This window comes from Antedon bifida, chromosome 1 (assembly GCF_963402885.1).
Source record: "Antedon bifida chromosome 1, ecAntBifi1.1, whole genome shotgun sequence".
Lineage (NCBI taxonomy): Eukaryota > Metazoa > Echinodermata > Crinoidea > Comatulida > Antedonidae > Antedon > Antedon bifida.
In genome coordinates this window covers 12,065,235-12,090,981 of record NC_136226.1, presented here as the reverse complement: position 1 = coordinate 12,090,981, position 25,747 = coordinate 12,065,235, and the positions used below count along the sequence as shown (strand labels likewise).

At 31.4% G+C, this 25,747-nt stretch overlaps 1 protein-coding gene across 2 annotated transcripts in view; it reads right to left on the bottom strand.

The window, feature by feature from the left end:
* Positions 1-25,747, bottom strand: part of LOC144842284 (uncharacterized) — a 109,727-nt gene that overhangs the window by 33,662 nt on the left and 50,318 nt on the right. For both annotated transcript variants that reach the window (XM_078698726.1, XM_078698718.1), the window contains exons 57-85: positions 22,668-22,810; positions 22,008-22,205; positions 18,618-18,905; positions 17,793-18,310; positions 17,368-17,626; positions 17,102-17,159; positions 16,772-16,936; positions 16,525-16,667; positions 16,179-16,330; positions 15,787-15,891; positions 15,507-15,614; positions 14,636-14,743; positions 13,553-13,786; positions 13,202-13,443; positions 12,643-12,856; positions 12,339-12,471; positions 11,808-12,168; positions 11,467-11,690; positions 11,124-11,267; positions 10,730-10,817; positions 10,178-10,358; positions 9,845-10,028; positions 9,154-9,645; positions 8,126-8,289; positions 7,562-7,727; positions 7,215-7,313; positions 5,854-6,042; positions 2,855-3,169; positions 107-778 (exon numbers count right to left, since the gene is read on the bottom strand). In XM_078698726.1, the coding sequence (XP_078554852.1) occupies positions 107-778; positions 2,855-3,169; positions 5,854-6,042; positions 7,215-7,313; positions 7,562-7,727; positions 8,126-8,289; positions 9,154-9,645; positions 9,845-10,028; positions 10,178-10,358; positions 10,730-10,817; positions 11,124-11,267; positions 11,467-11,690; positions 11,808-12,168; positions 12,339-12,471; positions 12,643-12,856; positions 13,202-13,443; positions 13,553-13,786; positions 14,636-14,743; positions 15,507-15,614; positions 15,787-15,891; positions 16,179-16,330; positions 16,525-16,667; positions 16,772-16,936; positions 17,102-17,159; positions 17,368-17,626; positions 17,793-18,310; positions 18,618-18,905; positions 22,008-22,205; positions 22,668-22,810 (6,347 nt within the window). The remainder of the gene's footprint in view (positions 1-106; positions 779-2,854; positions 3,170-5,853; positions 6,043-7,214; positions 7,314-7,561; positions 7,728-8,125; positions 8,290-9,153; positions 9,646-9,844; positions 10,029-10,177; positions 10,359-10,729; positions 10,818-11,123; positions 11,268-11,466; positions 11,691-11,807; positions 12,169-12,338; positions 12,472-12,642; positions 12,857-13,201; positions 13,444-13,552; positions 13,787-14,635; positions 14,744-15,506; positions 15,615-15,786; positions 15,892-16,178; positions 16,331-16,524; positions 16,668-16,771; positions 16,937-17,101; positions 17,160-17,367; positions 17,627-17,792; positions 18,311-18,617; positions 18,906-22,007; positions 22,206-22,667; positions 22,811-25,747) is intronic.

Here is a 25,747-nt window from a genome sequence, read left to right as displayed (position 1 = left end):
ACTGCATGCATTTTTACTGCAATATTTGAGAATTATATTTTTAAAATCATTCTCACATAGGTGAAGTGATAAGTCATTTTGAATCAATGTTGGGGGAAAAATATACCTTCAACAATGAGTTTGGCAGTGCATGAAGCAACACCGGCACTGTTCTCTGCACGACAAGTAATCTGGCCAGAATCCGTAATCTGTGCTCTTGGAATGACAAGACAACTAGATCCATCAATGGCCACTCTAACATGAAATTCAGGAGAGTCTTCAATTTGAATACCATTTCTGAACCACTTGATGTCAGGAGTTGGATCACCAATAACAGCAACATCAAACCTTGCCTCGTCCCCTTCATAAAGACGGCAGTGATTGATGAATTTTGTGAATGCAGGTGGTGTTCTCAACTCTGCTTGATTTATTTTTGGAACATAATCAGCATCATCCTTTGTTTTTGTCAATGTGGTTGTTGTAACTCTTTTTGTGCTTTTAGTAATAATATCTTGTGCAACTTTAATCGGTTGTTTATCTACAACATCACTATCTAGCCTACGGTCACCCGTTGGCCAAGACAGTGGTACAGCTTCCTGACTTGTCTCGATAGTTTTCGGAACTGTAGGTTCAAAGGTTGTTGGATAGACTGTGACTGTTCTTCCGTCATACGGAAGAATGTCATCAAGATCAATGTCGACATCAGAGTCCAGGTCACCTGCACTGTATGCACCGCTGACATCTCCACCATAAGACTCACTGAAGCTCATTAAACCAGGAACTTGAGCATTCAATTCAGCTGTAAAAAGCATTTATGATTATAATTATGTTTAACATATACTTACAACAAATATATATAGTAAAATATATAACAGTAATATATAATAGAACTTTTTCTAGTGCAATGTATCTATTATAGGAATGTCTAATAATGTAAAAATGTTTATGAAATTGATTTATGCAAGATGCATTAAACTTTTTTGTCTCAAACGTCTATTACCATGCTATTAATACTAAAGCTAACTACTGTAGTATAATTATATTCACAATTTTTGTACTGGATAATCCAGACATAATTTGTTAGCATATAAATTCTAGTATAAGCTCTCACTTCAAAATCTATCAAAAATAACAATATTCACACACACTAAATAAATTTAACTTGTAAAAAAGTGTTAGATTAAATCCTACATAAGCCTTCACTAAAACTATCAAATAAATAATTAGTGACAACTTACATTTGTGCAATGGGTATCATTAATCACGATAAATCTGTTGTTAGTGCCATGCACATATTTATTTTTTTCTGGGAGGTATCGTTGGTTATTTCATCACACTTCGAATGATATAATACTAATGTTTCTGTAAGATTCACACATCCATGCTTTGGAATTATTAAAAATTAATATCCGGTAAGATCCATACATTCATGCATTGGAATTATAAAAAAATAGCATATTGAAAGATCCACATATGTAAAATCCATATCCATGCTTTAGAATTATAAAATACTAGTTTTCTACAAAATACACAATTAATAGACTCCATAAAGTACTAGTTAATGCACACTATCATGCTTTGAATGCAAAGGTTGGCATAGGTTTAGGATGGGTGGCAAGTACTAAATGGTTACAATGTAGCTTATTTCAGTGTTAGGCATAACTTTAAAATGTTTTTAAATTTTAATTTTAATAAGAATTTCCCACCTCTAATCATAATCTATATCCATGGAAATGATAAAATATGAGTATTTACTTTAATATAATATAATTAAAACCATTTTAATATTCAATGTAATTAAAACCATTTTAATCTTTTGATTCGTGTGAATCTTCATTTTGATGTGTTTTATTTTGCTGTACAGTTTTTATATGTTTCTCCTAAGGGAGGTGAATACATTTGAATTTGACTAATGGTAGGTTTAGGATGGGAGGATGGTTACAATGTGGCTTCATATGTCAGTGCTAGGCATAATTAAGCTGTGTAGATGTCTCAATATAAATTGTTCTTGACTGAAAGCCTTTGTGACAGAGCCCACCTCTGATAATAACATATTCATGGAAATAATAAAATATTTTTGTAGATAATACACTTTCATGTAATACAAAAGTTTATAAATAGTAATGTTTAGTACTTATTTTAAATATAGATAATATTCATCATATTCATTTTTCTTTATGAAAGTAACCTGCAGCAGTACAGTTCAAAATACTAAATTGCACTCTAATGCTTTATCTAAGCTATCAGTACCTGTAGGTAGATTAGTTTTGACACAGTTCATTACTCATATACAATAATACAGATCATATTATTGTATATGTAATAATAGAGTTTGTATATAGAAACAGCAAGAAGACATCTAATTTTAAAAACTATTCCATGCATGCATTCAACACAACTATATAGTGTATCAGTTATTGTTATTCACATCACAACACACATTTTAAACTAATCATTTTTTGCATGTTTTTAGTTTAAAATACTAGACTCTGACATCAATATCATTTTTAAAATATTGAAAAAATATTGGAAAAATAAAAAATATACTAAAACTAAATTCTACTGCAATAACTTTCCTATATACACCAGTTTAAATTAGAAATTACACCTGCTTTTATTGATATTTTTCATTTATTTCCAACTGCCAAAATGATGAACTGAAGTGTTACAGTTCACATGCTTTTGAATACAAATGCCTATATTTTCTATTGGTTCTGTTGAAATTCTACCCTTGGTGTGTAACACTCCATAGAGTACACTTCTCTATCTTTTTGTCCATATTTTGGATGGCTCTTCTCAAACTTATTAACCTATAGCACTAATACTTTTTATTAAAAGGTAAATAAAAATGTAAGCAATTAAAATACCAACTTACCTTGAACTGTTAGTTGCGCATCACATATGTTGCTTCCTGCCGTGTTAACAGCCTTTACACTATAGTGACCTACATCCTCTGAAAAAGTCTCTCTAATGATCAAAGAACTGGTTCCATCTGAGCGATTAACAACACGGTAGTCAGCCGTGTTTGTAATCTCAGATCTGTCCTTATACCATGTGACTTCGGGTTGTGGTGTACCAACAATTTTGCAGTCAAAGCGTGCGGGATTCCCCTCAATTACATCAACATTTGAGATCTTCTGAACAAACTTAGGGGGCACAGCCTCCTCAGCTGCTGAAATTATTTCTTCAACTGAAATAGGACAAGGCAAAAACCATTAAAATTTGTCCAAAGGTCATAATTTAAATGCCAAATTGAAAATGGCAGATTTAAATGCAACTGCAATGATTATAAATGGTCTTATCTTTATCATACATTTCAATTGAAGAAATGAATGACAAAAAGCAGCTCGGAGGCAAGTAACCCATGTGATCTGTAATGATGCTTGCGAAACATTCAACCATCGGTCAATAAATTTTCTACACATTAAACATTACACATAAATTTGGTGTACATGAAAACATACAGTAACCAATCAAAATACCTGATGGTGTAGCGTTCACAAGACTCATCACATGTGAAGTTTTTGCCTGATGTGCTGAATGATCTGTGACCTGTGATATATTAACAACACTGTGCACTAACAACAATTAGATAACTAATAATATTCCACTATGAAATGTATTTTCCATAGGTAGCATCCAATCTAACTCAACTACCAAATTAGTTGAATCAACATTTTGGGATTATAAATATTTCAGCTATGTGCACAATTTTGTTAATAAGTTATTGAAACTTGAAGGATACCAAGGACAAGCATTGCAGTTGCAAAACAATCTACATTTTAATTAGTCATTAATGTCATTATACAGTGATAAATGTTAGCCTAGCAATGTAATATGCTAGTTTACTTTATGTGACCAATCTACTTACTGCCAATTTTAGAATGCTATTAAATATTTAAAGTTTTTACTTAAAGAATTACAAAAAATCATATGAAAGACGGACAAGCACCATGAACATGAATTGAGGATCATGTCAAAATTATTCTATTGCATTTGCTGTAATAAATCTACATTGTTAGCACATCCAAAACAAATTCCCTGGTGAATTGTTACATAGATATCACCCATGATAATATTAACATTTTCGTAAAAACTCATTAGAAAGGTATGCGCATATATCACGGTGTTACATCGATATTTACAGGTTCCACTGAGGCTTGTAGAAATAACTGAGTTTACATCGATGTAACACAAAAAACTTTCACATTCAAACCAAAGTAAAACTGTTACAATATGTAAAGCTCTGTCTACACTATCAAACTAACTGACAAAATGTGATGTGCCCATATATGGATATGATGATATCATATCAATACCATATTTGGGAACATCACACTTTTTTGTCAAACTAGTTTGATAGTGTTGATTTTTGTATGTGTGAACCGGGTATATTATGAATATATATGTACCAATTTTTTTTAATCTAAAAAAAAATGGTTTTCATTTTAAAATTACTGCTAATACAATAGAATAGTTTTGCAAGATCTTTTTATACGTACATTTAAAGTTACTAATTACTAATGTTGTAAATTTAAGAAAATTCACTTCATATTTGGTATTCAAATCACTTGCCATTACATAAAAATGTTGCACTTCAAATAAATTAAATTCACTATAAATTAAACTATAATAAATCTTAAATATATTAAATCTAAAGTGAGCACATAATTACCTAATTGCACTATAACTAATACTTAAAATATATAAAAATGTTACTATGACCACCTCAGTCTTAACCTTATTTCTCCCAGAAATCTATTTCACAAAATTATTTGAGCATAAAACGGAAATTATTATTTGAAGGCAGCTTTAAATTGTATGTTTATCTTCAACAAAAAATAGTACTTCATATGACATATAAAATAATTATCACAAACTGAACATACAAAAGTGGATATTATTTAAATTGCAGCATGGTTTGATTGTAATAAATAGTTTTAACATTAAGGTGAAAGTAGGCAGTGTGTGTCATGCACACATATGTTCTATATAAAAATGTCTCCTTTTGAAATTATATAACTTTATAATAGATATATGGTTAAATATAGGTTATATGTAGAATCTGTAAAACTAAACTTCCAACTGTTTTAAAAATTACATGTTGATGTAATTTTTTAAGAGTTAGAAGTTTATAAATCTATTAATTTCAAAACACTGTCAAAGTTACAACTAAGCACCACTGATTAATAGGACGGTTTGCTTTTAGGAATAAGGCAACTATTTGAGGTACAAAATACAGAGACGTAGTAAATAGAACATGCGAGTCACGCATGATGTGATTACATTTAAGTTAATATTAAAAAGTAATATTTGTGCTTTTTATAGGCAGTGGAATGTGATGGTAGTAGTAGATAATTGGGTTAACAAAATTGTAATTGCTGTACGACAACCTGACAATTTAGTATTTATTATCTGATTTGAATAAAAGAAAGAAAAAACTCATTTGTATTGGAAGAATGTCCACATTTAAATAAATTGTGTGTTTCCTTTAAAATTAATCGTTCTTTATTCCAAAAAGTTTTGTGAGTGACATATTCATTTGGACTCAGTCTTTGAAACACACCTCTAAAATAATAGAATATTCCATTTTACCACCCTGTAAAATGTTTCATTTCGTTTACCACAACTATTTGATGAGATTAAAATTTAGTAGTGTATAAATGAGAATACAATACAATTAACAATTGAATAAATATGAGGACTAAATAGGGAAGAGTGAACCTTTTCACTGCTTCATTACACATAATTTAATCATTCTCAAGTGTGCAAGATTTGCACGTCATTACATGCAATTCACACACTATGTTTTCCTCCACGTAATGTATATACAAAATGTTCATGAAGGGTAGTATTCTGCATCATAAAACATACCTTTAACACGCAATCTCGCACTGCTAGCGACCTTTCCAAAATCGTTTCTAACTTCACATGAGTACAGTCCTTCGTCTTCAGGGAAAACCTCATTGATGTAAAGTTTTGCGATTCCGTCTTCATAAAACATTTGGAAATACTTTGATGGCTTGATGATAGCTTTATCTAAAAACCAGGTTACAATAGGCTCTGAAAGTAAAAATTAATATTGTAATAGAATGGCTTGTGGTATAAAAACAGACAGAAAGATGGCTTTAACAGAGAGTCATGTTAAAGAAATGTATTATATTTCTCTCTCTCTGAGACAAGTTTACTTCTAAGTTGGTCCTCATTTTTTATGCTCTGTATAATATTTGCATGGCACTTGATGAAATAAATGTTTGTTGAATTTGAATTAGATTTAGCAAAGAAGCGTGTTACCAATATTGCAATATATTTTTTTAGTTAAAAAAAAAAGCAGCTCTGGCTCAATGTTATTGATAATTTAAAAAGTCTTAATATTAATATTTTATATTAACTCACTAACTAAACTCCATGAAATGTTAATATTCCTAAGGTTGCCAAATCCAGATACAGCACAAGTTCTCATACATACTTGTTAGGGAATGAGAAATAGCAGTTCATTGACATTTTTAAAGGAAATAATCAGCCTAAATAGACAAAAAACCCTCTATTAAATGCAATGCTTAAGTAATTGCTTTTCACGGTTTGTGAACATAGCTATTTTGATGATGTTTGAACATTTTGTCATCACTACAATACAATCATTTATTTGGTCCTGGTCCCTTTCTGTCAATGACATTGTCATGGTGTAATAATAAATAATGAGAAAGTCAGGGTTGAAAGATTTTTACCAGAAAACAAAGAACTCTGTGTAAGTAGGCAAACAGAGTGTAGGACAATATTAAAACACCCACACAATACCTGTGTATTTCATTGTTTATATAAAAAGTTTAAAACTTCTACTAAACTAATAGTAAACTACTATTGATTTTGTAATAAACATTTTACATTTTCAAATTTTAAATATTTAAAAAAATCTAAATTAGGAAGTATATCAAGAGACCATCCAATCAGATTTATTTTAAACCAAAAGTGTATACTGTAATACTAATAACAGGTCGAAAATAAAGATTTAAAAAAACAGTAAAGGTAAAAATTTAAATAAATGTGTTACATTTAAATTAAAGAGAAATAAAAAATACAGACAAAAATATATAAGGAATTATTAAGTTAAAATGACAAAAGTCTACAGGAAACACTATATTTACAAACATCAACACAAGAAAAGAAGTGGTTAAAAGCAAAGATTACAGATGGGGACAATATAAAAACAAGTTGACACTTTAAAATAACGTTACCTGTTTTACTGACAGCATGACATTGTATCTCTATGGGGCAGCCTTCTTCTACCTCAACATCATTCATATGTGAGGTCAATTGTGGTGCTTTATTGTTTGCTGTAATCACAATCAAATATAATTTGTTTTCAGATGATAAATTTGTAAATAATAGCTTAACCAAAGTAATGGAATAATATAACATTTGATAAAGAATTACAATTCTTTGGAAGATTACTTGCGATTGATTGTATTTTCTACATTGTGTGTAGACATAATAGTTATTTTAAAAAACCATTTTTGCAGGAACAAAAACAATAAAAACAAACTATACTAAATTTTGACACAAAATTCTAAAATCTGCTTACTTGGTATATCAACTTTTATTTCTGTACGACAGACACCACATGCATTGCACGCTTCACAGTAGTAAGAGCCTGTATCTTCTGGTTTGCAGTCCAATATAAGCAACGTAAATACATTATCATCTTCAATCATCTTCTGACGAATTGATGTTACTAACTTCTGGTCTCCCTGTTAAGCAAACATTCCACTTAATACTAATTTCTAAAAACATTTCTGATTTAATACTACTCATAGTTTTGTAAATAAAACTGTTTACACATAGTCAACAATCAAAATACCGATCTCATCAAATAGAATACTTTTGAAACGCTCCTAATTTTTTTTAAAGCCTTGAACAAATTTAGTAAAGAGAATGTTCTTTGACATGTAGTTCCAACTTTTAATTTAAAAATGTAGTTAATAATTAAATAAAAAATTTGCATAAACGTTTATTCTGAATAGATGTGTATAACTATTTAGTACAAAGTTCACATTTCTAGGTAGGTGTTGGCAAACACACCTCATGTTGGTTCTTAATAATATAATAATCATAATAATAATATATTGTACAAAGTGAATGTGTTTACCTTGTACCATACAACTGTAGACTTCGGTTCCGATTCAAATTTGATGATGATTTTGATAGGTTCACCTGGAACTCCTATAATGGTTTGTTGAGGTGCCGACAGTACTTTAGGAGCCATTTCTTTAACTGGTTCTGGTTCTCCGCCTTTATCTTCAATAACCAATTCTAAATGGAAAATGTTTCAGTAGTTAGAATAATCCATCTTGGCAATAGCAATATTCCTGAAGATGCCTAATGCCTGATATTTAGGGGAAATTTAGTTTAGAAAAATGTAAAAGGAAAACATAAAATTGAAAGATAAAAGCATAAAACACAAAAAAACATGCAAATGTACGATAATTGTTTTTCAGGTAGACTGCTATATTATGTTTAAATGATTAAGAGAGTAATCATTATTTCAACATTTTCATGAGCAAATGTTACAGTAGTATAATATGGTATCAAGAGTGGAAAAAGGTATTTCACAAAAGCTGGGTCACACACACAAAAAAGGGAAACAGTAGCAATGGTTACTTTTGAAGGTTAGTATTAAAGAAGATAAACTTTATTAATAGAATTTTAGTGAATAGAGGGGAGGCAGTGTGATACATTTTAGAATTAAAAATGTTCTAAATCAGATCAAGTAATGAGATTTTTTTTTTAATCTTGAAAAAGTGGTTAGTTTTCTAACTGAGAAGTGAAGCAATTTGTTTAAAATGGTTTAATGAAAGTCAAACCTCTCTCTGTTTATCCTTCCATTGATGTTTACATTAAAATAATGAATTTAAAATCTAGTTTGATTAATACAAAAATACATATCACAAATTAAATTTTGTTTGGTAGATTTATCAAAACTCTATTTTACGATTTCCACAGACATATATTTATAAGATTCCAAACCATAGATGGTGTGAAAGTGTAGATGCTGTAATGTAGGGCAAACAATTGTTAAACATTTGTTAGACCAATCTTTTCAGGTTAGTATTAAATCACTGCAAAACGAGGATCAAGATGGCTGCTTCTTAGCTTGACCATTGACCAGAAAGATACCTTTTATGAAGAGTTCAGCTGCACTTTTAACAGTTCCTGCCGCGTTACTGAGTTCAACCGTGTACACACCAGCATCATCAGTGAATGACTCCAGAATTGTAAGCGTACTGTAGGTTTCGGTCACCTTGATGGTAAAGTCTGGATTGGAATGCGCATCCTCACCGTCTTTCAACCACCTTACTGTGTTGTCACCAGTAAATCTCACTTCAAATACAACAGGCGATCCTTCAACTGCAACCTGATCTAAGAGTTCTAGACTGAAGACAGGAAGTGGAACCACTGGAAAAGTCTCGTGTACAGTAGCTGTATCTGCCACTAGTACAGGTGTTGCTTCTGTCATTGGTGCAACTTCAGCTGGTTTAAATTCTTCTTTGATAACCTCTTGTTTTACAGCATGAGCTGGAACCATTTTGTCTTGTTCTGTAGATGGCTTGCCAATCTTTGCTGCTAGTCGTTGCTCTTCAAATTGAATTTGCATTTTTGTTTGCTCTTCTGATTAAATAAAGGAACATAACAATATAAACTAAACTATTACTGATTTTACAAAAAATATCCACCATTAACTTTTTACATCTTAGTGGTATTGTCTCCTTTAATTGCAATAATATATAAAAAGTATTTTTTGTATGGTCCTTTCATTGTAAATATTAAAAGTTTTTTGCATTTCAAAATTGAAAAAGGAAAACTTTACCTCTTGAAGCAGGTCGTAGTTGAATACTGAAATCTTCCCGTCTGAGGACACTCAGTTTTGTTGTATAGCTGACTGTGCCATATTTATTCTTAGCTTCAACCTTAATTTCTCCAGCATCGTAAGGTCTTGTCTTTGGGATCTCAAGATGATGTAATCCATCAAAGCATATTTTTATTCTGGAACTCTGTGGAAAATAAAAAGACCTCATATGCATGATATACAGTTACATTTTTTGGAAAACAAAATCATAGTTTTGGTACATATGGTAACATTTTAAATGGTTTTTACATTTTTCAAAACAATTTACACAAAAGTAACAAATTGATAACTTACAGAAATAAGTTGGATGCCATCTTTGTACCAAGACACTCTTGGAAGTGGATATCCTGTAAGACGACAAGAGAATCGAGCTGGACCACCTTCCACACATTTAACCTCTTCAGGAATCTTTACAAAGGATGGCTCACCATGCTCATCTTCCTCTGATGCTTCATCTTCGGTGTTTAAAGTTCCTCTGAAAATACAAGGTATATATTAATGTTTCCACATCAGTAATTCAATTCTATTTATTATATCATTTGCATACAATACATAGAAAATTGCATTGCTCTGAGACTAGGAAAATACAATTCAAAAACATAGTAAAACATTCTTTAACATTCAGCAGCAGATGAGTAAAAATTATTACTGAATCTAATAGTACGAGAGGTGATGGACCAGAAGCGACTGCCGCTTGTAATAACTTCAAAAACTTAATGCATTACACAAAGTAAAGCAGTAATACAAAATTATAGATTTAATAAGAAAATGACAAATTCAAAAATGCTGGAAAATATACTAAATAAAAAGTATTCAATATACAGATTGAAGAGTATAACTACTTACTCTCTAAGAGCTTCGTCATAAGCAAGTGTTTTCTGAATCCCTTGCATCTCTTCAGGAAGCTGCGTCTCAAGAATCACTGCATCTCTTGCTACACAAAATAAATTTATAAAAACAGATTGTGTTAATTGCTCAAAGCTAATATTCAGAATTCTTTTAACATATTTTAATTTGATTTATTCTTCAAAATGTATACTATTATTAAGATTGTGCTCTCCTTTTGTGTGCAGTCATTTATAGTAGGGAGCTCTCATTTTTATGACACACGACTTGACTACGCAGCTATCCAGTCAAAAACATCATTCTGTGCATGCTCAGCTGAACAGTCAAGGGGAGTATTACAAAAACAAAACTCCCTATTATGTGCAAAATAACACACAAACAATGCAATACTTACCTAAGCATGTTAACATTGCTGTTGTCTGACATGTACCACCATCATTGGTTATTAGACAAGTGATACGACCAGCGTCTTCAGGGAAAATACCATTAATTGTTAAACTACAGATTCCAAACTCTGAAGAGGTGATATATCGTGAACCTATGTGAAACAAACATGGAATAAAATATTTTATTACCTTCTCAATAATAACATATTGTACAACATCTTCTTATCTATTTAAATTTTGAAAAGAGCAATGTCTTTTTGATATACCCTTAGAATGTCCTTCTGTTTGTGCTCCACATGACCATGCAATCTCTTCTGCTGCAATACAAATTCTTATATTAAGTTACTCTACCTGATTTGATAGGCTGACCATCTTTAAACCATTCAACTTTGAGGGTAGGGTCTCCAGAGGGTGACACACGGCACTTGAATGATACAGGTGAACCTTCTTTACTAGTGATATTATGCAACTGCACCTCAACTTTCGGTGCCTCTTTTTTCTGTTGCTTTTCCTCATCAGAATATCGCTCAGGTTGTACATAGCTTGGTAAAATTGGGGTTGTATCAGTTACAGTACTACAAAATAGAGCCATAATATTCATAAATAATTGCAAAATTATAAACAGAAGATATTGTAATAATCCAAAAGCAATTTAACGTTCAAAAAATCTTTTTAACTGAGTAGTAACTTACGGTAAAACAGGAGATCTCTTTGGAATGACCAACTGTCTGGGCTCAGAAGAGGGACGTTTCTCAACTTGGGCTACTAACTTAGCTCTGCATGATGTTCTACCAGCCGAGTTCAATGCTGTGCAGCTATACCATGCTGAATCCCATCTTTGTACATTGTCGATATGCAATGTACACACGCCATCTTTGACTTCTGTGGTGTAGTGTTTGTCATCTGGATGAATGAAATGGTCATCTTTCTGCCAGGATACTGTGGGCGTAGGTGTACCAGCAACCTTACATTGCATTGTTGCCGATTCATTAACTTTCACAGCCACGTTCTGGATACGATCGATAAATGATGGTGCAACCTTTCTCTCTTTAGCTGTTAAAAAAAAATCAGGGCTTTAGCAATATAAGCTAACAATAAAGGTTTGAATCTACGGGCCATTTTAAGAAATAAAACCATGAAAGAGAAACCTAGCTTGTCCGTTGGAAATTCACATAAAACAAACCATTTTAATTAAAACTCAGTGTACGACCATGTAAACTTACCATCAACATTTAAGTTAACACAAAACTGGTTCTCTCCAGCACGGTTCTTAGCTGTACATGTGTATGTACCTGCATCTTTTGGTGTTGTGTAGTAGATTACAAGAGAATTTATGCCACCTTCATTGATTATCATCTATTGATAAAATAAAAGAGCACGCAATTTACAACACTTCTACATGCAGGTCTCTCTTACAAAATGTTGATATCAGAATCCTAAATCTATTCCAATAACTCACCAAAACATTTTTATTAATATGATGAAAAATTGTAAAAATGATTCACTAAAAAACGAAATACAACCTACATGATGGTTTCTGTCTAATCGTACAGGTTGTCCATTTAGTAACCATATAAAATCTGGTGGTGGACGGCCTGTTACTTTACAGTTGAACCTTGCTACTTTTCCTTCTCGTACTGTCAAATCCTGGGGAATTTCCTTGAATGAGGGCCTGTAATACTTCTCCTTCACCTCTCCCTCTATGAAACCTCTGTCTGGCATGTTGTATACTTTACTTTCCCTATGAAATTATACAAATGATTTAGATAATGAACATAAGAATTATATATCTATTTTTAATATGAAAACAAACTAAAAGAATGCATCATTTTAAGGTATATATACATATATTACTGCATTAACACAATAAAAACCGCTAATTGTTTGTAGTCTGTTACGTTAGGATTTGGTAATGCACGTGTCAACTGCACTGTGTTTACTGTGGTAAGAGAATGTTACGTTTACAAAAAGTAGGGTATGAGGATGATCAGTGCATAGATCATAGATGTTTCATCAGTAAACAATGTGTCACACATCAATAAGTCAAGCGTTTCAGAAAATAACTATTATTAAGACAGTTACTTACACTCTGACTCTGGCTCCCATTACACCTTTCATATGCTGTGGTTTATCATCACCTTTTGTGTCTTTGACTACCACCCTTGCTGAACATACTGCATTACCAGCAGTGTTGGCAGCAAGTACTGTGTAGTGGCCTGAATCACCTGGCAGAGCTAAATTTATTCTTAAAGAACAGAAGCCTTCAGTCTGGCGTACTTCTACCCGCTGTGACTTTCTAACAATGTGTCCATTTTTAAACCATTGAATCTAAAAAATAAAAATAATGAACATCAAGCCTAGGTAGTCAATACAAATATTCTCAACAAAGTTCTTGGGCAGACCAAATCCTGTGACAAACAAATCATATTCCACTAACCATAGGTCTTGGTCGACCAGTGACTCTGCAACTAAGAGTTACTGGAGATCCTTCCATCAACTGTACGTTCTTCATCTCTTTCACAAATCTAGGAGCAGCCAACGCATCAGTGTCGGTCTCCATTTCAGATTCAGTGTACTCTGTTTCTGTGTCTGTCTCAGTCAATGTACCATCTTTAGCATCAAATCCTGAGCCTTTTAAAAGTTCAGTCTCAAACTCGTCAATGTCAAAAGCCTGTGAATTAAAACATGAAAACCAAATTTTACTGTATTTGTTGTATCATAATAAACAGACTAGGGATGTTGTAATGTGGGAAAAACGTTTAATAACTTAATACCATTGTTATTACTTGATGAATCAATCCTTCTTTTCTAACACTATTTAACGTCAAATATAATCAATCTTTTAAAATTATTATTATTTTACAAAAAATCATTAAATTTTGTATTGAAATCAGTTTTTTAATTTGTAAACAAAAAATTGTAAAGTAATTAGATGAAAACATTTACTGCATCTGTATCTGTAAAGTAATCAAAATTATTATGAAAACTGTTAGATATCAAATTTAAATAAACAATACAATGTCATACATTACTCCATATATATTTTTAAAATACACAAAACAATTCAACATTTAATGATATGAAAATGGGAATATTAAATTGATTAGAGCACACAGTTAAGATATTGTAGATTATCATGCGGAAAGTAATTCTATAAATATCTGATATCAAACAGCTCTCAGCTCTTTGTAGTCAAAATTTTTCATTCACTGTTAATAATTGTAAGGCTTAAACTAAGGATCAAAATAACTAATGTAAACGCAATTGGTTTAAAGTTAACATAAGGAGTTTTAATGTTACAGGAACATTATACCAATACCAGTATTATTAATATTTTAGGAGTTCCAGCAAATATCGTTCAGGGAAAAGCTAAAACTATAAAAAGAAAATCATCATATAGTTAATCAAACGAATTAATAAAATCTGCTCTTTAAATTTAATTATTATTATTTTTCTAAATCAAATTAGCACTCCAAATTGGTCAAGCAAAACAATCAGAAACAACAACAGCAGTACAGACCACTGGAGGCTTGACTGTAGCCTGATCTGCTTCGTCTACACCTAAGGTATGATCGCGGAATGATATCTCTTGTGCAAGCCGTGACTCAAAAGGAGAAACCATATAGTCCTGAAATCAGAAGCCAGTTGACAACTAAATAAATGCATTATACATAAAGAGAAATGTTGAACATAGAAATACATACATATTAAATATTTTACTTTATACTCTTAATTTACTACATTAACAACTGACAACAAATTCATTGAATGTACATCTGTCTAAATTTAGTACACATTAACTCAAAGTAACTGTTAGTAAATGAACTCATGCTCTATAAACTAAGTCTCAGTATGAGGGTAATGAATTGACTTTGAACAACAAGCATGATACTGGATTTGTATGTGAAAAATGTTTTCTATACTAATCTTCAGTGTACATTAAACAACGCTAAAGGTGCTATTATGTCGACATGGAACTTAACTCAACTGAAAGGAACCTAGTTGACACGGTTGAGATGAGTTAAGTTACAGGCACTGTAGTGGAGTAGTTGTTTTAATAGTAATTATTACATTCTATGTTATTACATTATTGGTATTGTGGATGGGGTTTTTACGGCTTAAAAAGGTCTTGTCTAAAATGGAACACTCAAGGCATGACTGAAATGGCAGATTCCTTAAAAAGTATGGTTTTTAAAGAGTAGACAGTACCACATCAATATACCAGGTAATAAGTTACTGCTGAAAATGCGGTCAAAAAAACATCTAAAATTACATGAAATAGGGAATGGCAATGAACACATTGACATGTCAATCATATACAAATCTACTATTACTTTTGTTAATTCACTAAACAAATAATCACATGCACTTTTGTTACACTTGTTGACTACCTTATCAACTGCTAAGTGTGCACGCTCTAAATCCGGATCACCAGTGACACGTTCTCTATATGAAACTTCAGTCATTAAACGTCTCTCAAATGGCGAAAGTTTAACAGCCTTTGAAAAAATTGTTGTAAGTTAAATTTAATGTAACTTTTTTTCCCATTAAAAAATTTTGCCTAAAATGCTACAATTAATTTCTAATAAATGTGTTCACAAAATACAAATATTCACATTATGCTTGCATTTAAACAAAATATATATATTCATGCCACAACAATATTGCTACCTGGTCTTTGTCAGGTAATGATATACGATCTTGACTCATGCTACGCTCCCTGAAAGCTACCTCAGACATGAGGCGCTTCTCAAATGGTGCCACTGGTACCTCCTCCTACAAATCAGATTTATTTATTCAAAAAGCATCATTAAAGATCATAGTAACATAAAAAATGATACACTTTACATTCATGTTTTAACCATAATGCACTAATTGTTAGAAATAATTATTTCAATTAAATGGGTATATTCTTTACGAGAAATGTAAAATAAAATTTCAATCATATCAACTTAAAATAATGCTTAATAAAACTAAAAATCTACTATTTTTTTAAAGGAAAACCAATCATGTTAAAGAATAAATAAACTATTCAATAACACATTTAGATTAAAGTAACTTACAGCTTCAGGGGACATTAATGCCATTTGAGTCGGCTGTTGGGATGCCATGTAGTTCTGTCGTTCCATCTCAAGTGCATAAGCCAACTGTTGTTCTTGGCGTTCTCGCTTCTCTCGTTCAAGTTCTTGTTGTTTAAACCAATGGTTGTATGCCGCTACAACAAAAATGGTAGTTTAAATTATATTCCTTAGTTTTTCATTTATTAATCTACCATTCCAATTGGGATAGAAGTAAAAGTTTTCACATCATCGACATGTATAGTGGACACGATGATGTCATATCACTACCATATTTGGGCACATTACACTTTTTTTGTCAACTAGTTTGATAGTGTAGATAGTGTCTTACCTTCTGGAAGCAATGGGCTTGTGGTAGTTGTTTGTCCTGCTTGGTTTTTAGCTATGCATGTAAATTCGCCTATGTCATCTCGGAGAGCCATTGTAATCTCAAGAATACACTGTCCAGTTTGTTCATTGTGTTTTATTATAAATCTATAATCATAAATTTACACAAAATATATATTTATACAAATATATATAATATATGATTATAAAAAAATCCTGTCTTTTCATTTAATAATAAACTTGCTACTAACCTATATCCATGTGCTATTGGTAGGCCTTTCATTAGCCACACTACTTCAGGAATTGGGTATCCCTCCACTTGACATTCAAACCTGACCCTCATACCTTCCACTAGCTTTACAGGTTGCAGTGGTCTGGTAAAGCAAGGGGCTAGTAAGTTTTTCTTGTTTGGTTGTCTAAATGAAAAAAATAAGTTCTTGTATGAAAACAATATAAATATATTATATACAGTGTAACTTTTACTTGGACATTTTATCATTAATATTTCAAATTGTTCAAGAATATTAATTAGTGGAGACCCGATTTTCCACATTAATCAATGCACAGATGTAATTACTCACCTAACAGATTCAGCAGTAGGTGTGATCTGCATACCTTTCATTTCTGGTATTTCAGCAGCTGCAAATAAAATCAAGTGAATATTTTCATTTAAATCAACAAAAATGATGAGAAAATACCAGTATGAAGGATATGGCAACAGCTGAACTAACTAGAGGATACATGAGAACTGGAGAAATCTTACTCTATAGTTGGGATGAAATGATTGAAGAAAATCTTTCGAAAATGACATAAATGAGTTGGCTTCTAATAAAAAAGGATATTTTACCTTTAACCTTTAACAGACATGATGTCGACCTTTCACCTTCTGTGTTTGTGGCCGAACATGTAAATCTACCAGCATCATCAAGAAATACTTCAGGTATTGTGAGTGTTGCATCACCATCTTTGTAGACCATTTCAAAATCAACAGATGAGTCTAAACGTTCTCCATCACGTTTCCACTTCACTTCCGGTGCAGGCTTTCCGGTCACATGACAGCTTAGTTCAGCTTGAGAACCTTCGTCAACTGTGACATCTTGTAAAAGCTGGTGAGAGAAGATTTAATTCATTTTTGTTCCAGTTCAAGTAATTTCAATACACCATCAAGAATCCATTATACAAAAGTAAGTACATACTAAAATGCACAGTATTTTCGTTTAAATACCACCATAAATATCAATACAGTACAATTATTATAGATTATTTCATTACCTTTGTGAAAGTTGGTGCCACTAAAGATGGCTTTGATTGTGCCTGTTTTGGTGGCGCTGGAGGCGTTACTTTAGATTGTACTGGAGGTTGAGTTTTAGGTTGTGTTGGAGGTGTCATTTTAGGTTGAGTTACTTCAGGTTTTACTGTAGGTTCTGCTTTATGAGTGGGAGGAGCAGGGGTTATCGTCTTTTTAGGTGGAACTGGAGCTGCAATCTTAGGTGGATCTGGACCTGTTGGCATCTTCTTTGAAACTTCACCAGAGGTAGTCGGTTGTACCTTTGATGCTTCTACATCAACTGTTGTCTTTTTAGGTGATGGTGACATGCTCTTAGGTAAACCTGCTGGTGGTGCGTTTTCAAACATTGTCAGATTTGATGAGATTGCTGGTGAAACTCTAGATTTTGAATGTCCTGGTCCATCCGTTTTACTTGGTGTTTCTTGTTGGCTTGGTTTTTCAGGTACCGATGCCTCTTCATCTTGTACCTTTGCAGCAACTGCTGGTTTCTCAGTCACTACTCCTAATCCCAAAAAAAATAAAAACATTTTAACTAATTAAGAAGCCACATACTGCTCTGCTTCATGAGACCACAGATGACATCAACTTTCTTTTTGTTTGCATAATGGATAATACAAATATGCATAAAATACAAATGCATGATATTGCTTTGTTTTACCAGATATGAGGCTTTCTTTGAGAATTCAGATCTCATTGATATCCATCAGAAATCAAATTCAGAGTAGTTCTATGGCATTTTGCAAGAAATTACTCAAGATTATTTTTAAATATTTTGTACTAAACCAATTTCAAAAACAGAAAAAACGTACGTCTAACTTTAAGATCTGCAATAGATTGGGCTACTCCGGCTGCATTCTCAGCTTTGCATATGTATTCGCCTGCATCCTCCTCAAACACTTCAGGAATTATGAGCTTATTTGTGTTTCCAGTTTGTGTTATATTGACGTCAACCGATGATTTGATCTCCTCACCATTGTGGTACCATCGAATCATCGGTCTTGGGTATCCATTTATGTACGTTTCCATCTCTACGCGATCTCCTTCTTCAACTTCGTAATTGTCTAGTCTCTTTTTGAATTCTGGTGCTTCTTTCAATTCTATTGATAAAAATTCCCATTACATAAATATCATATAAGCCACATGGATACAAATAAAGAAATCACAGAAATTTTCATATAACTATGGTTAAAATATGTTTTTTTCAAATTCATTCAATTGTCTTTAATTATAATTTCTACGAATATAACACTTCATTTATACAATGTAAATATATATTATATATATCTGAGAAATGGGGAAGTGAAATGAAACTATAAAGGTTACTGTTAGTGCACAACAAATGTGGTAATTCATCATCATCTTGTAAGGTTTAGTAAATATTAGTGATGTTAATAGGTAATTAATGTCCTGAGGTACATAAAATACTAAAGTAATGATCTAGTATACAGTCTCTGAATGTACCCATGTGTTAACAGAGGTGTCAATAGCCATCTGGTAGCAAACTTCATTTATTTTGAATAGTCAGAACTGAATAAAAAAAAATTGATTAATTTCTGTAATAAAATCAATACATACAATTAAAAAATTAGAATTCCGTTTTAACAAAAAATTGTTTGCTGAAAAAAACTTTAAAACAAAGAATGCAGTACCAAATAAGGCTTTTAATATTAATTTTATCCCAGACAGCTGCAATTCTGTTGCTTTTCTTTCCAAGATGACAGAAGAATGTCTTTGACAAAGTATTAAATTAAAAGCATACAAAGTATAAAGCTAGAAAAATTACATTTCCAACAAATACGATAATTGCAATGACTATAGAAATCAAAATAATTGAAATTAACAACGAATTAGTCTACATACACCAGTAATTAAAAAATCTCATCATTGGAAAGTTGAACTGTTTTGATGTAATCAGATGTGATGTGAAATTATACCACCACCCCTTAGGCATATGTGAAATTGTTTAAGCAAATGTTTGCCAAGAAGTTTATTTGCTGAAATAGTTGACTATTAAGAATGTTTGGCAAGAACTTTCTATGTTGTCATGTTTGGCAATAACTTTCTATGTCATATTGTTTTAACACACACATTTCTTCAAAATAGCATGTAGTTAATACATAAAACATTAAAACAAGTGTAATTTATGTTATTATTACTGAACTATGAAGTTCTTACAACGCAAAATTTGTGGAATAAATGAAAAAGGGTTAACTTGCTGGGTTGTTCCAATCAAAGACTTCTAAAACAAAAACGCCAAAGATACCAATCATAATCTGTCACTAAAATATAATTTTATTTTAACTATCAACACACACATATCTTAATTTCAAATAAAAAAATCAAAAGAACTTTATTTAACTCAATTGAAATACTAAACAAATTCACCATGTGTGAATGCAGTACTTATTGCAATTATAATGATGTGTTAATTTTGCATAGATATTATTCTATGTACATAGTAAAGCTGATGGCATTATATAAACTATATTAGTACTCCACTGCCTTTATTAAAACATTATAACTGAAAGACAATCAAGTGTACCCTTCAGTTCATAGTGGTATTAACAGGAGTTCTCTTCTTTTTGAACTTACATATTTGTAAATTTGAGGCTGAATACCTCAGGAATAAACATGGAATTTCTGAAGAATACTCCCAGTACCCCTTTCACATCACCTCCATCAAACTCCAGAGTTTACAGCATACAAAATGCAGGTTTTGCATCCCAGAGTTTTGCTAGGAGATATGTGAAAGGGGTCCATAAAAATGTATAGGAAACCAAAAATATACAGTAGAACCCCAATTAAGAGGATACCTTGAATATGGGTCATGGTGCCTGTATATTATTGGAACATTGATTCCTTAATAGGGCATCTCCAAAAAAGGATGTCTCAAAAGAGGAGATCTACTGTAGTCCAGTTAAATTGAAGAGTAAACTGAAGATTACCGTACTATTGCAAGTAAGTTTAAAATATTGATGGTTTCTGTTTAAAATATTGGCCAAAAAATGGTCAATAAAGTTATATATTTTAATGTTACTTATTCATAAAAAGTACGGTAATCTCAAATATTATTAGTAAAGCATATCCATAGTATCAACTGTATAGAACAATTAGTTAGAACTCCCAAAATGGGAAATATAAGATAACTGTGTTATTTAAAACACTATGAATAAGAAACATTTAGGTGTGTGTCATGTAAACCTGTCGTGCACAAAAACAAAATGGCTGCTACATCACTATGTGTGTGCAAAATGTGTAATATGGTCATTTTACAGTACATTAACAAGACAATATTGATTTTGCAAATTATGCAAATGGTGAGTTTACTACAACTGGATTTTATTACTTTTAACTGTAATACAGCCCAGTACTGTACAACAACGATTTGGAGCCTTTTTATATTTTGTGCAAGACAGGGTTTCAAGTGAGCTACATGACTAATACAATTTTAACCAATGAATAATGAATCAATTAACAATGAAATATGCAAATTATAGTGAATGAAATTAGTAATAACAAATGAACAATATCTAAGAGTAATAATTTACCAAGCAAAATGCTATTAATTATGGAACTAAAATCTCTTATTTACAAATTCTGAAATATTTGAATACAAATTTTATAAAGTGTTGAATTTATATTGCTTTCAACATTTCAACTAAATTAGGAAACACAATTTGATATAAAATCCTTCAATACAATTATTATATGAAATACTTTTGAAACAGTTCATATTGAAATGTTAGTTTATAACACCTTTTAATAATTTATTTATCCATATTTTGCATTATAATCTTCTAATAAATATTAGTAGAGAATTTAGAATTAATATACCAGAGATACCAGTCAAAGGTTGGGTTCGAATCCCAATAAGCTTGAAACATTACAGATAGATTGATAACCATGCATACTAAAGTGTTTCAATTTTAAGCGCAATATTTAGATACAGGAAGTTACATTTTCACCAATAATAACAAATGAGAAGCATGCTAAAATACCGTAGTTATCTGAGTAAACAACACATTTTTTAACTAAGCCTCATCATTTTTTTTACCATTATTGATATAATGAAAGATGGTAGCGAAATAAAAAATGATAAGAGAAAGGGGACTGAAAATCAGTGATGTTTTTTATCAAATAAACACGGTATTCAATTTAGTATAAACATGCATTGAGCTGGAAGGGTCCTTTTCACAAACCTTCGACCACCAAGTTGGCGGTGGACGATGCTTTCCCGATGGCATTCTCAGCAACCACTTTAAACTTGCCGGCATCCTCCGGAAATGCTTCCTCAATTTTTAAACAGCACACGCCGTTTTTGATTGTGATGTCATAGTCAGGGCATTTGGACACATCGATATTGTCACGGAACCAAGTGACGGTTGGTTCCGGATCGCCTATGATATAGAGAAAAGGCAATTTCTAGTAAATCTATACTAATATGCTCTAAATACGCTTTTCAGATATTATCAAAGACATTTGATAATTTGCTTATGCAGCATGCAGACGTAGCATTGAAGTTTTAATATTTTTGGTATACTTTATTCAACAATTAAATACAAAAAAAAATAAATAGAAATAATTCATATATATAATACAGGATTCTGATTTAAATACTAAGTGCGTATTTTGATGCCTGATAATTTTCACATAGCTAGCACACATACCAAAGCCTTTTTATGAAATTATTGTTTAAAGATCTGGCCAGCCACCATTCACTAACACAAATATTGTGTTGATTTTCTACCTAAGCATTTTGTTTTTTGTATTGTTTTGTATATTGTTTTGCTTTGTAATGCTAATGTATTTCTGGAGGCTTTTTAATTTTATACGGATTAAAAAAAAAATGAATATCTTACCTGTCACATGAGCCTCAAACGCTACTGGCTGCCCCTCAGTAGTGTTGATGCTCTTTAGTGACTGGCTAAACTGTGGAGGTTCTTGGGCTGGCATACTGTTATCTAAACTCACACGTGTGTGAGAAACAGTCTTGCTTTCAGTCCTGTAAAAAAAGACAAAATAATAGTAAATTGGAAATTGATAATCCATAGTGTATGAAAAAAAAATTAAAATGTATACGGTACTATAACGTTTAGTTCTGAAAAACCTAAACATTAAATGCACACACATTGGATTGGAATGACAGTTAACACACAAATTATGGTTTTGCTTGCTTTTCTATTAAGTTTCTATTACAAATCTATCTATGGTATCTTTGTTATTTCATGCCTTTCATATCATTTATCCTCAATGTGATTGTTCAGAAAATAATTAATGCAGATATTACATTAACATTGATAAATGAGATAAAATAGGGAATACAAGGTGTTAATATTATATATGGATAAGTTACTGTACCATAACAAATAAATTGTTTATAATTAATTTTAATTTATTTCCTTAATGCTCTATCAGTGGGAACATAATAGGCCTCTTAAAACACCGGAAATTGTTTTGCAGTATAAAATAATGGAGCAACGAAGAAATAAGATAGTGTATACGATCAATTGTTATACTGTACAATATATCTTAGGCTTGTAGAATCATACTTAAGGAGGGTAACTGAAAACTTGTTTGAAAACTGATATGCATCATATACTCTATGCATTATAATAATTTTCCCCATTTCAACTTTTAGTTATGGTTTGCAACGTAAAATTTACTATAATTGTTAGAATGTATTAGTAGACAAGATCCCTATCCAGTTAGTGCCACAGTTGGAATCCTCAAATTAAGTCAATATTTATTTTACAGTAGATGACGTCAGCTCATTCAGTGGGATGTCACACATCACACTGATATACACCAATTTAATCCAATAGAAAATTCATAAATTCATATTGAAATCAGTTCACATTATTAATTCAGCAATGATGTAACATAAGATCTCCTAATTCCCAAAAGCGAGATAAGTCATAGATTTAGAACATCAATGATGGGAATTAAAAAACGTGACATACACAATTATCACATTGAATGGTTCTATATTATATGACTGAGAGTTTGTCCATTATACAGAGTTTTAATACTGCACACATCCATAGGTCTACATATGGGCATATAAAAATGACCGCTATGATTATGAAAAGGTTTTAAAATACATTTGAAACCTTGGGACTGGTATCTTTCCTAGGTGTATATTTGGTATACAAATAATGAATGTTTATGATTTGGATAGTTAGAATATTGACTGCTCTATTTTTAACTCTGTTATGCGTCATTACAAAAAGAGCAGTTAATTTTTCATCGATTGAAATATTCTCTCCATTCAACAAATACAATTAACTAACGTACTTTTATTTAATTTATCCATCGTAAATCATTGACAAATACTAGGCCCGGAAGTTAGGCCACTAAAAAGGCAGTGCTCCAAATTCAGACACGGAGTAGAACAGTTATAGACGGCGGGCACATAAGTTGATTTCCCGAACGTGATAAGTCAATGTCGCATGGCAAAAATTCTCAAAAGGTGTGCAGAAAGTTGAACGTGCATTAGAACAAGTTAATTATCACCAAATAGGTATCACTTTTCTGTTAGGTATTGCTAAATGACATATGATGCGAAATGAAAATGTTTTAGTCTCAACTATTATAGGAAACGTCTTATATAAGTCAAAGATGCTCTCCGGGTGGAATACCATCCTGAGATGAGTAGTAGTAATTAGTACAGTTGTTTATTTTTAATTTATTTATATGTAATTTTACTTTCTATGGACCAGAGATTCCGAAATAAACGATTGAATGAATGAAATTGAATTTGCTTATAATTTTTTTGTAATATAATATTAAAAGGTACTGCATTTTAACTATGTTCATAATAACATATGTTTTCTTCATTAATCTTTGGTGGTAAAAAGCCAGGTGTGGTGTGAGAAAACCCTAGGTAGCAATGGACCATGAAGCAAAGGGCAAAAGTTAGATTGGCAAAAGGTCAGAGGGCAGATCAAAAGCAGGTGAGTGGGGAAAGGTGAATTGGCAAATGGTCTGTTGGTAAATTATAAGCAGAAAGTTACTATTACAAGGTGTAAAAAGGTTGGACAATTTATTTGGTGTTCTGACCTGAAACATGTAAAAACTAAAGATTCACCAAGTGATGGTAAAAATTGTATTAATTAATTTTTAAAACTTTTAATTAGAATGTTTATTTCTTTCCTCATTATTTTTACTTGTGGTACATTACTTAAATCACCTAGATTCCAATAACAAGTATTCCAAAATTGACAATTTAAAATAAAAAGAGTTTTTTAATAATAATTATTATTTAATAATTATCATAATTAATGGCAGTTTTTTATATAACAAAAGGTACCAAGAATATGATAAAATGTAAAAAGTATATACCTAAAATAATTAATTTATTATATCATAATAAAAAAAAGTTTTAAATTTGATTAAAAAGTATTGTCATTATTTTAATTAATTTAATTGTAAAATATATTTTTAATATTAAATTTTAAATTCCTTTACAAATTATATTAATACATTTAAAATAAGAAGATAATAAGATAAGTCAATTTATTTAATGAAATTTACATCTGAAGAACATTCATTATAGAGCTACCTACATAATGCTACACTGCACATCTCCTTACATCATATGGAATGTTAAGTATGCTATACAACTAAAGTCCTAAGTTAAAAATCCTATTTAAAAATTCAAAAAATCCCTAACATAACCTACCTTAAATATCTCCAATCTTAAATTCTTTGTAATATCCCTCTTCTGAGCTACATAATTATGGGGTTTTATTCAACTTTGGTCTAAAAAATTATATCACCCTCATTCTACAGGCCGCTACAGACTGGAAGTGAATAAAAGCTTAGATGCACACAGATGCCTTTCACCATAATTGGTGTTATACTGGCCCAATGATGGCCTGGCCATCAACAGTGATGCATAAACATCAGTCACACGACACCTGTCTTTAAAACACAAGAT